At 40.0% G+C, this 13,253-nt stretch overlaps 1 protein-coding gene across 1 annotated transcript in view; it reads right to left on the bottom strand.

Annotated features, from left to right (window-relative positions):
- snd1 (staphylococcal nuclease and tudor domain containing 1) overlaps nucleotides 1-13,253 on the bottom strand; it is a 171,046-nt gene that overhangs the window by 118,431 nt on the left and 39,362 nt on the right. Inside the window, exons 14-15 of the mRNA XM_034863048.1 lie at nucleotides 13,102-13,174; nucleotides 8,464-8,605 (exon numbers count right to left, since the gene is read on the bottom strand). Coding sequence (XP_034718939.1) covers nucleotides 8,464-8,605; nucleotides 13,102-13,174 — 215 coding nt within the window. The remainder of the gene's footprint in view (nucleotides 1-8,463; nucleotides 8,606-13,101; nucleotides 13,175-13,253) is intronic.

The raw sequence follows: 13,253 nt of genomic DNA on the forward strand, positions 1-13,253 counted from the left end.
GTGACCCCAAACCTTTGACCGGTAGTGTGTGTGTGTGTGTGTGTGTGTGTGTGTGTGTGTGTGTGTGTGTGTGTGTGTGTGTATATATATATATATATATACTGTGATACAAAGGAGGTATATGCAGGTATATAGGTAGAAAGACTGAGTGAGTATTATGCCCGCACAATTCGGGGGGAAATATGAATTACAATTTTTTAGCTGAGAATTGATTTCTCGATTCTCTGCCAGGATCTTTTTTTCTCACAAAGTGTTTATTGCACAAATGAACCATGACAAAACAAAAAAAATGTGCAGCACCAAACAGATGGCAGTAGGGCACCTATAGCGCATCACCACAAGCCTGTAACCATAGAGGCATGAATGAAGAGAAGGGAGAGCACTGCAGCACTTGGGAGCCCTTTAAAACCTATTTTAAACAGTCTATATTTAAAACTCATAGAAGAAAGTAGTAGCGTTTGTGATGCAGTCGGCTCGTAAAATTAAATGAGAATTGCAGTCATATATTTAAAACCCCAAAAATATATAAATCAAAGTTATTTAAAAATTAAATTGTGAAAAGGGTATATCAAGATTTCAACGTTCTTACGATTAATTGTGCGGGTCTAGTGAGTATGTTTGAGTGTTTTTTACATGTCAAGCTTCTATTGCAGGAGCCTGCCTAGCTTCAATTTAGATTCACTTCTTTTGTAAATTACTGCTTTTTTATGGACATTTGGGCATGTTCTCCCCATGTTCCTCATGGTTTCCTTATTCAAGTGATGTAACGGTGTTTCCAGACTTTTGGACAGGGAGTGCTAATGCTGCTGAGCTCTTACTTCAAATGTAACAGTAATGGGATATATATATATTTGTTTTACTTCATTCCAAATGCAAAATTCTTGTAGAGGTTTTATGTCAGGCCCCTTTACACTTGTCAGCTAACCTAATTGTTTCCTAGTTGATTTTACAATAAAATAAAATAACCTACTAGCTTTTTTTTGTACTTTCTTTTCCCTACAGAAACCTCTGCCTAAGTATGTCCCATTTTTGAGAAGAAGAGACATCAGCGTATTCACACTAGCAATGAAGGGAAAATGACCTAGGAAAGGCAAAATGAGGACAGAGGAGAGTCAGCACCGAAGTGTTATTAAGAACTGTTGAGTCAACCTTAAGAAGACATAACTGTATTCAATATACAGCTGGGAGCATTTAAACCAATTAGACGTGCACATTTCTGTTTTGCATTAAACCAATTGCATCTTTGCACTCTAGGTGTAAGAATTTTGCAAAATGGTGATACAAATAATTTATTGTTCGTTAAATGAGATTCATACATAGATGTATACATAAAGAAAATACGAGAGGGTAAACATGCAAGACCCACAGTAACAAAATGATTTAATAAAGAATAGCTTTAAAAATGTACCTAAATAGCAATGGCAAATAGCACCGTTAACTGTAAAGCCACTCAACTTGTATGGAAATGAACACCTCTGCTGAAATGTAAAATGTATTAAAGAACATTTGACACCTACACACCCACCCACACCCGGAGTGTGGTTCTGGTGGTTGGTTAACGCAGACAGGTGCCGATTAGCTTTTATAACCGGCCGGTGGGTAGCACACATAGAGAGTAAAGGTAGAGCACTGCCATGAGTCCATGACGCCAGTGGTGGATTACTTTACATTCTAAATCTGCAACGTTCTAGGTCAGGTAAATCAGTAAGTTAGTAGTAGGGCATACAGAGGAGTTGCATGTGAACTAGTTTCGGTGTACAATTTGGTTTTGATGACTTCTACAAGCAGAAATACCACAGGCCAAGCAATCAGCCCGGTCCCAAACAGGCACATTTTCAACAGGCACTGCTCTAGTGTATTACAATGTCTGCATCAGCAACTATTCTTAATCCAGCCCAAGCTATCTTGAAAAGACAAAAAATATCCCCAAAAACCTTAATACACAGAGAAAAAGTAATAGGATTAGAAACGAAAAAATTGGGTTTTTAATAATAGACTGTAAAAACAGGGTTTATACACACACACGCACAAACACACGCTATATGCTCTCCTTAAATGATCTACAGCTTTTTGAACTGCAGCACACACACACTATAGTCTCCTCCTTGCAGCATTTAAACCAAGCCAGGGAGTCACTTGGCACAGCCAATTTTAACCTGCACCATGATATCGTCCATAACTCACGCTTGACACCAAGATAAACATCTGGGACAAACTACAGGATATCTATCTTATCTGATCTCAGAGACAAACAAGACATACACTGATCACTGCTGACATCACACTTAACACAGAAACCCACACAGAAACACACGAACACACACGTTATAGGGCATCTTGCACATGCGGTTCCTCACACTGGCCTGAAGCGCATGCCCACCCGTCTATCCACCGTACACCACATTCTGGAAGATATCAGGTCTGGAAGACGTGGGTATTAGATTTCTCATTTTAAAATGTGTGTGTCAGGCTTTGGAGACAGAACTGAAAACAGAGTTAGCGATGACAAAATAGCGCTCAACTAAATTAACTGCTTAAAGAATCAATTTGTGTCATTTTTTTTAAATTCTGCAACCGAAAAGAACAATCTATCCACCGTATTGTTAAATAATACGGTTTGTATCACTTTCCATCCATGCCTCTTTCTCCTTCCATAGAGCTTAGACTCTGGGAAGGCCCTGTGGAGAAGATGTAACATTTTAATCTGTGATTCAGGGTGAGCCGTCCGCTTGTAAAATGCAGCCCATCCCCTTAGCTCGAACACACACACACAGCTTTGTTGCTCAGTCATATACGCACACACTACAGTTCTTTCTTCTCACCCCATAAACGGTCCGTTTCTGCATACACCAGACACTTGTCCTCATCATAAATCCTTGTCTTTCTTCCACAATCACTCAATAACAAACATACAATTAGTTACATTTCTAAATATAATGCAGACATATACCTTTTAAGCCTCTTTCCTACCCCATATTTTTACCTTTAAATAGAGCCAGGATAGCCGTATCCCCCTGCGTCAGGTGTTTGTGCTAAGCTACTGGTTCCATCTTCATATTAACAGGTGGATATAAGAGTAGTATCAACCTTCTCATCCAAGTCTTGAAAAGAAGGTAAATGTGCATTTCCCATACTTTCAAACTATTGCTTTAACTGGTGATTTGTAATCTCAATAATTGGATGAATTCATATGCATTCATTTGTATCAAGCAGTTTCCTTTCTAATATGTATATCTGTACCGTGTAACTGAATGCGTTTTCAATTGACCCAAAATATAGCAGGAACAAGACTGGGTTGACCTCTTTTCCCCTGCTAACCAAGTTGAAATAACGAGCTTCATCTTGTAGAAATGGGTCAGAAGGGAGAAATGTGGCATTGTACGGCTGCAGTGCCTTAGTGTCATCACTGGAATTCATACAAACGTACATCATGTCGCAAATTCCTATGCTAATAATGTGCATATTGATTAGCTTCTGACTTGTTGCTTATAACCTGCCAGGCGCTTTGTGCTCTTGCTTTGGCATGTGTGGAGATATAAATGGATACTTGCGGGACACGGTCAGCTCAGTATGAATTCAATTAGTGTCTATCTTTTTAATGTTATTAATATAGTAATTCATGATTTTTGACAAACAGCTGACAGGACATAATTAGCACTGCGGCAGACAAAAAACAAAATCATAAAAGCTAGGGAGGCGTCTGAGTGTGCATGTGTGTGTTATTACAGCTCTAATACTCATGCTTCGTTCCTCCATCACCAAGGAGACTATCATTCTTTTTGAAATGACCTATATCTTCCCTTCCCTATACGTCCCTGTATGAATATCTCCCCCTCCCTGGGTACAAGTCAGTTGCAAGTAGGAAGTTCAGCGGTGGGTGGAAGATGCAGGTTGGCAAGACATATAGGTTAGCGAGGGTGAATGAGAGGCAGACAAAGGGAGCATGCTCTTGGGAAAAATCCCAGGACTGTTTGACTATGCCTCGATTTGATTTTCTCGAGCCATCCCTCCGTCTCACCATTATCTCACTACGGCTCAATAATGCAAAGCCTCATTTTCTCAAACTAGGATCGGCAACACCATGTCCTTTCCTCCAGAGCACATAACAGTGCCAAGGACATATTTAATTATTTCATTTGTAATATTTGTTTTGTTAAAAAAAAAAAAAAAAAATAATAAAAAGAATGAATGAGGAATACCAGCATCTCTTCCATTTTTAAGTGCATAGTCTTTAAATCAAAAACTACACCGTGGTATGTTCTGTTCTCTATGCAAAGCTTGTTTTGATAATGCAACCATGATAATGAAATCAGCTATGGTGCATGATTGATTTATGATAGGGCCAACACAGGTCATGTTTATGTATCAAAATCACAGCTTATAGGGTAGTAAAGTAAATGCCAATGAAATGTTACTACAAGTAATTATTTCCTCCTTACCAGCAACTTTATTATGTGTCTCAAGGCCTCAAAACATCCAGACCCTTGATTTCTATTAACTGTGTGAATCTCAAGGAGATGCAGTGCTGTAGTCACACACAAATACACTGATATGTAGAGGTCAGAGCACAATAACACTTTATTTAAAGATTTTTCTTGACTGACATGCTGCAACGCAAACCTTATTTTGTGAAACAGTCTATAAATTGTCTGCTCCACTACTCAATCTTTCAATCTCCTGCACTCACACAACCTGCAGGAAGCGTAACAGCACACAGTTGTACACAGACACAAACACACACACACCAACACACTATCAAAACCTGACAAACGGCACTAAGCCACACTCTGATGGCTAATGTTTCTTGCTGACACTGTAAATCTTTATGTCCGAGTGATGGGTGTTTTATCTTTTTGACAGACTGCTGCTCAACATACCTTTCCGAGTAACTTTGAAAGTATGCTTCACCTGCTGTGGCCTCCCTTTGAAACTCTGAAAGCTACAGAAGCTAGTAAACTTTTATGGCCTTTTCTATGCTTGGTGTCCCTAAGCTTCAACAGGCCTCTATACCCACAGCTCTTACTTCACCTTCTCTTTTTATCATCCTACCTCTGTCTGCTACATTCTCACATCCTTTTTTCCTGCATAGAAGCCCTCCTTTCCCTTTGGGAAACAGGATGACTCCTTTACCCTTTATCAAACTTGCATACGGAAGTGAAGCCATGTGGGCCAGCAAGTAAGAGGAGAAGAAAAGAAAAGGTGACATGGGAGAAGAGGTAAGGGAACTTCCCTTCAACTCTTGAAGCACACCTCCGGACCCTCTCTGAAGCATTGGCTTCTCTCGCTACCCTTCGTTTCCTGCTCGCCCCGTTTTTTCTTAAAGCACCGTCTTTATCCATCAAGGAGAATCTGGAGAAGGAAGGAGACTATGTGCGGGGTAGATACCGAGGCTTTAAAAGTGCGTCACTGGAGAAAAGAGCAATGAATGGGGATCAGTAACAAATCAGGACAAATAATATGGCTAAAGCAAGGGGAAAAGATGCCACTGCAAGCTGGTAGTTCAGATTCAAAGATGCATGTATTGTGTTTATGGTATTATTATTTTGACTTGCTTTGTTGCATAACTGACTGCCTTGGGAGTATTTCATTTGCAGCTCTAGTGTAAACAGTTTGTTCTTTAATGGCCTCCTACGACATTGTTAAAGAATAAAGATGTGGCCATGATGAATACAGTATGAAAACAACAGGGCTAATGAAACAGATGACTAATGCAAGACCTTTCATAACATTTCCTATTTGCCTGCATGTAGAAATATTTACTCAGAGTAACTCACACATACACTTTCCAATTCCCCTTTCAATTGAATATTTACAAGAATATGTATATACTAACTAAATTCTAACATGCATACTTCCAATATTGCAACTCTTATGCTGAGATTCCTATTTTACTTTAAAATACTGAGCATATCTGAAATATGCGGTACTTTGTGTTGTCGTAGCTACATGCTCGTTCATGAGCTTCTTTCTCATGTCTCTTACAAGTATAGCTAGTTCGTTCCCTTAACAGCTATGGTATAGCTAGCTAGCTGTGTGGCAAACACATGAACTTGCCGTTTCATTGTATAAAATATCAACTAATGGTAAACATTGTGTATTCATTGTTTCTGTTTGTGATGTGTATCAAAATAAATGATGACTGTATTCAGACAACCAAGGAGATGTAATCATGTCATGCTAGTAGCTAGCTAGATAAGCCTTATCGTTTGTTGGATTTGCTAGATCTAGCAACTAAAACTCAATGTCTCGCAAAACAAAGTCAAGATCTTGCCAAAGAAAGTCAAAATCTTGCAAAGGTGTTTGTCCCCAGTATATGTTCATTTGTTAATTTTCCTTTTCCCCTCCACGTCACCTCCAGGGCTCCGTACAACACCTCATTATCCGACTGATGTGTGATAAAAGAAATAAGGTCAAAAGAGCAGCATACACAGATAAACACTAGAAGCTTGGGGAAGAAAATGTATCATGTATGTGTCATTTCAAACATATCCTATGGTGCAGATGGGTGAATAAAACACACAAAGATAACTTTGACAGAGAAGAGAGAGTGGAAAGAGATAGAAAACCCTTCGAGATTAAAGGTAGAAAGATAATAGGGGGTTGTTTGAGCCAAAGGGCTTCATTTCATGTATGGAGACTTAACATCAGTGATCAGACAAAGACAACTATGCATTACAAAAACATACATGCATCCCAAACAAGATGAAAAAGAAGGTACACACACGCGCGCGCGCACGCACACGCACACACGCACACACGCACACACGCACGCACGCACGCACGCACGCACGCACGCACGCACGCGCCCACGCGCCCACGCGCCCACGCACGCACGCACGCACGCACGCGCGCACGCACACACACACACGCACGCACGCACGCACGCACGCACGCACGGCAGTTAAAAATAAATGAAAATAGGAAAGGGCGTGATGTGTCAATGTATCAATCAGGGCTAAACCAGCTTAATGTGTATATTAAAGGCAATACGTGTCGTCTCATTTTCAGCAGATGAATCTTTTCTTCTGGGGACGACCTTAATCAAATACGCCTAGGCTATCAGCTCTAATGTGCTTCTCACGATTTTCTAATAACCTTTGATTGAATAAAATCATTCCAAAAGTAGACTGACTATGTAAACACCATCTCTCAAACACCTGACATTTTCACTGAGCACTCTCATTAAGGGGAAATTGTCAAACGCAAAGATGTGCTGAAAAGAAAAATCTAACGTGGCCCTTAATTGGAGACTGTATATTGGCAGGGGTTATGTCGATACATATTGTAGCAGGCAGTGGGCAAAAAAAAAATGCAATTACGAAAACCATCAGTGGAAAGCAGAGACAATCAGAAGCAAATTACAAAATTAATTAATACATTGACAATTCAGCTGCACAAAATTGAACTAAATGATGTACGTATGTCAGAAATGTATGCTGTTTGCAATAATGGAAATAAAGAGGAACTGTATTGCTGGCAAATGTTTGGCTGAAATGGAGAAGGATTGAAAAGGAATTTTATTGCAACTATAACAAAGAGCGTCATCTGTTGTGAAAGGGATAAGCATTCTCACCATTACCATGATCTGAAAGGATGTACAAATCGTTGTTGGCTGCCAAAGATACAGTCTCTGTGTTTTTATTACTAGCGCTAACTGTCAAGGCGGTCGAGGAGCAAAAACAAATGACTAGACCTGCTATCAAATAGTCTGTATTTCATCCCATATGCATCTTACTCTAAACTATTGTTATTTTCTTACGCTGAAAAGTGGGCAGAAAAGGATAAAAGAAGGCACCCATTCTTGGATGGATTTTTTTAAATTATCTATTATTCTGGAGATTTTTTTCCCAATTAAACGATTGGTCTATAAAATGTCCGAAAATAGGGAAAGATGTCATTATAATATCCCATAACGCATGGTGATGTGTTCAACTCACTAATCAATTATTCAACTAATCGCTAAAAACCCTATTTCTTTCCAATTCATTTGTTTCTATCCTCTGTGCCCCTATACTGCTCATCAGGTAGAAGTTATTGAAAAAGGTACTTTACTTTCTTCTCAGACACAGTGAATAAAAAAAATAAAAAAATAAAAAACTTCCCCCCAAGCTCATACAGTGTTATAATTGTGACAGAACCTGCCCATCCACAGGACTTTAACCTCCCATTACCTCAACACGGTGGCCAGTTTCGAAAATAAAAATGACCAGAAAGACAAAGAGCAGAGCATGAGCATATTTCAAACTTGGCAAAGAGCCAGAGCGGGTAGGGTGAGGTCAAAGGGGACACATGCTTTATGCCACCCCTGATGTTTTCTAAGACAGTGGGCTGCGGCTGATGCAACATCCCAGCTACCCTCTTGCCAGCTGAAAAGTGTGGTAGAGAGCTTGCACTCTGATCTCTGTGCCACACCCACACACACAAAGTGACCTTTGCACTCCACAAGAAAACAACTCTACCCACCAGCAAGGAGGAATGTGATGAGGCAGGTTTCTTTCGGCATGTAGAGCTTGAGGCGGGAGCCGCTGAAGACGTATTCTACCACAGCTTCTGACCGGCCAGCCCTCTGCAGGAAGGGCAAGAACTGCTTGGCTTTCTGTGTCTCCTAATGGACAAAAAGACAAAGAAGAAGGTTAGGTCTTGTTCAAGTATATAACGGTTTAACTGTAGTAAAACAAAAGACTTTCTTGTGATATCCATAAATTAAAAGGCAGAAATGGGAAGTAACGAAGTACAAATGCTTTGTTAAGGTACTCAAGTAGATTTTTCAGATATTTTTACTTTACCATTTATTTTTGTGGCAACTTTTTACATTTCACAAAATTAGCTTGTTGCTTTAGTTTTGTACAAAAGGTTGTCTATCAGGTGTGATTGTAAGCGCATGTTGGAAAATAGTGTGGACATGCACCTCACATCGCGAGCGGGTATGCATGGCACATTTAAAGTAAGTTAGCTAGTAATTTTGTTTTTTGTGTTCTTCACCTGTTAGCTAGGTTGCATCTGGCTGTTGATTCATAATGGCGATTGTTGAACGCTTTGGCTCACGTTTGTATTTTAGGTGCATTATTTACATGCTACAGTTAGGCTACACTGCATTAAGATAATGTAATTAATAGTGGGTTTATTGTTATTTTCTAGCGTATATATAATTCCTATGCATTGTGTATGGTAGCCTTTACAATGTTATGTATTTCTTTTATTACCACACACAAACACAGCCATAGCAGAGCTACAGATTCCCATGATGCTTGATTGTAATAAAGCATCAACAGAGAGAAGTCTCCGTTCGTGTTCTAACAGACCCACCTGGGGCCAAGTTGGAAACCAGAATCAGCTTTAAATACAGTGCTAATCTAGTCCTTACTAACAAATTTCTAATAATTTTACTGGAGTTACCGTTATTATTGTTTGCGTCATCAATACCAAATTCTCCCAGAATCACAATGGAAATCATATCTTGCTGCTTAGTCAGAATCGTAGTAACCTGGAGCCCCAGCCTCTGTCACAGTAATCATATATGTGATGTTTTAGGCCTACTGGCAGACATCCATTTAAAATGTAAGCAACGGCATATAAAAAGCGTTTTTTTCATGTCCACTGAAGTCCTCAGCGTGCACTCTAGTAACATTTGTGTGGTCCAGGTAACTTTGCATAAAACATGGTTGTCATTCTCGAGGCTACTTTCACTTTTATACTTCCAAACCTGTACTTTGTAGATTATTTTTAACACAAGTAGCTGTACTTCTACCTGAGTACGGGAAGTGGGTACTTTTGCCATATCTGATTAAAGAACAAAACTGAGGACTTTTCATTGTTGAGTTTTTTCAAGTTATTGGCCTTAGTAACAATAAAACAACAATATTTGATACAAAATCAACCTGGATACAGTTTCCACAAAAGATCTCAGCCAAATGAAAAGTAACCAAAACAAGCAAGACAGGTTTATTGACAACAAAAAAATCTATGTGCTTTTTCCAAGTATCTTTCAAACTTAGTCCGGCCTAATGAAGTCCGCTCCGCTTCTCTGAGACACGCCTGGTAACTTGTGCAATCAAAAATGATTCTCTCCCTCCAGCCTCCATCTCTGTCTCTGTCTGCAAGGGTGAGTCACTGGCTTATTGTTGTGCTCGGGCCAAAAATACAAGCAGAGCTAAATCCTGCGTATTCAAGACAGGGCTGGTGTTGCAGTGGCAGATTCTTAAACGATAAAAAGAAAATATAAAATGTGTGTCTACTCCAGGCGCGAGCATGTAGACACAACAATCAGTCATGGACTAGAGTTGCGCGTGCGTGCGTGGATGGATGCAGTCATGGAAATGAGGCTCAGAGGGAAGGGTGAAGTTCAAACAGGGAAAGTAAGAACTAAAAATGCATTTTCTAATGTCAAAAAGCACTGATAGGACATGTTTCTAGAAGAGTTGACATTTTCTTTCCTCTTTTGGGGAATTGGTACAAAACACAAAAGGCAGCACCAGAATTGGAATGGAGACATCATGCAACGGACATCACCACTGGGACTCAGGACATTATGGGTAAAGGGTATGTGTTTTAGCCATAAGATGCACCACCTGAACTCTATCCTCTGCAGTCCAAAAAAGCCCCTTGAGTGGGAGACAACAGAACCTAACATTCTGTCGTTCACACAAACACATTTACAGCACCTGCAGTGAGTGGGATGTGCAATCTAACTTGGTTCAGAAAAAAAGGGAAGAGACATGATAGAGGAGAGGACCTCATTATGCAACCTTTAGAGGTATGAGGTGAGTCAAGTGCTTTATCCACTCTCCTCCCACCACCTCTGTTCATCTCCTACACTATACGTTTATAAACCTATCTCTGCTCTATTTGTGACTGCATCCCACTCAATGTACATAATCCCTTTCAACAAACCTTTACCACCAAGCTAAAAGAAGCTGACGTATGGTAGTGTGTATTTCCTTGTGTATGTGGGGGAGCGCCTGTGCACGTGTGTGGGCTTGTAACACAGAGCAGAAAGGGAAAAGAAAAGAGGGAAGGAATGGGAAGGATGTGGAGGGAGGAATGGGGGAGGGTGCTGCTGCAAATCCTGTGTGTGTCCTACTGGACATGCTAAGAGAGAGGAGGAGTTGCAGCTGCATGTAAGGCACTGACCTAAACCCCTGACACTAATAACCACTGACACAGTGGCACTAATAAGAGGGAGTTTAGAGGGGCTTCACAGTGCTGATGTAACACACAAATGCATGACACAGCACAATCATGTTAAAAAATAAAGCCAGCCAGAGCCTGTGCTGAGTTACTGGGACAGTTTTTAATGAGTAAGATGTGTAAAATCTCCAGCTGGAAGTAGGGTGAGGCATTGATTGCATTGTCTTCTTATTAAAGTAAATTAATTATTGAGCACCCACCCTGAAACTACTCCCAAGTCATTGCTGCACATAGAATATGGTCAATTTAGCCAATTAAGTTCTAGGTCTTTATAAGTATAAAATGCACTAAAACCCCTGATGAAATAACACAGGGCTGCTCGGTCAGCACAACAATTCCCTGTCATAATTCTTTTTACAAGGTCAAGTAATGCATCTGTCCTGCTGACACAATAAGACATGGGGAGGTTACGATGATGACAGTGTGGAACAGCACAACATCTGATAGCAGTTATGCAGAGCAATGTCAGACTTATTAGCAAGGCAAAGTCCTATTGGTGTTAAAGAGCTTTAATAACTTGGCTGAATGCCTCTGTTGAAATGCAAGGTGATGACTCTTTAAATAGCAACTTACAGAGTTTGTAAATGACCAACAAATCTGGTTGACCAGTCACAGTTAAAAATAAGTAAATAAAATAATAATAATAAGAAGAATAGGGCATGATTAATTTAACAAAATGTCTCTTTAGAGCAAAGTACAAGTGCTGTAGGGGAGCTCAAGTGAGAGAGACAATGAGATGCTAATGTTTCTGAAGTTCAATTTTGAGTCATTCACAGTAGATCATGTAGTGGCTTATCAAAATGTATGAAGAGACGGCTAGTCGACAAGAACAGCGATACATAAAAGGCACTTGAATAACTGAATAAAAAAAGGTTACAGCTTTTGTATAACTTCTGAGGTTTAACAGCATTTTGAATTGTGAGAATTAAAAACCAAGGTGTGAGGGTGATTGCCTGGTCCATTGACCCCCACCCTGAGGTCATTTCAAAGAGGTACATTAAGAGAAAATAATGTAGCTTCACAAAAAGTGACTTATTCACCACCAGACGTGAGAATATGTATACAAAAAAAAAAACAGCAAGAACAGTACGCAACAAGCGACAACGTCCAGTAAAGTGCCGCATTTATAGTCTGTGTGAGTGCCATCAGTGCACTTTCCACTGCTCTGCTCTTCATGTGATCTCATCTAATCCAGCCACTCAGTTTGACAACAACTTAATGAAGACTGCACTTGGAGTCTTTCAGGAGTGTCTCTAGAATTAATAGTGGATCAAAATCTTTCCATTGCTCAGTTACAGATTGGAGAAGAGAGTGAGCATGGGGTGAACAGAAAATGCACAGGGATCAAATAAAAAAAAACAAGCTTCAAGAGTTATGAAAACAGAAGCACATGATTAAAAACAATGTGTACTGATCGCCCATTACTTGTTACTGGGAGATTTTATGGGTTCCCCGCACTAATGTTCATTTGGTGAGCACTCCCAATCAGGCATCATTAGCCAAATGAAGCCTCTATCAAGCCCCTGGGCACACGTAAACAAGCTAGGACCAAGCACCACTGATGATTTTATTAATGGCGCTGATTATTTTTAGAGGCCGATTAGTTTCTTTAAGATGAGGAAACTGGCTGTGAAGATCAGGGATGGGTGGGGTGGGAGAGGTGTGAGCAGAGGATTATAAATTGTCTTCTGAGAGACTCAAATTACTGTGTGTGGTAGAAAAAGTCAGTAGCTTTTGGGCATCGTTGATCTGTGAGTGTCATGGGAGTTGAGGGAAATGTAAATCCCCTGCTTGCAGAATTTTAAATTATATCAGTGCAGTTTGAGGTCCTTGTCCCATTACAAATCACGGAAAGCTTTCTTTCCTTGTGTAGGATTATGACCTGTGTATACATACACAAAAAAAGATACATACCCCAGAGATATCAGCCACTCTGTGGATGGGTACCTCCTTCTTGCTGTGCAGCCCTTTCCCGTTCTTGATGGCCCTACAGTCAGTCAAACAAAAAAGAATTCACAAATACAGCTCAAGCACCATCATAATACATTGAAAACGCAGGGCTGGAG

This window comes from Etheostoma cragini, chromosome 23, assembly GCF_013103735.1.
Source record: "Etheostoma cragini isolate CJK2018 chromosome 23, CSU_Ecrag_1.0, whole genome shotgun sequence".
NCBI classification, from domain to species: domain Eukaryota; kingdom Metazoa; phylum Chordata; class Actinopteri; order Perciformes; family Percidae; genus Etheostoma; species Etheostoma cragini.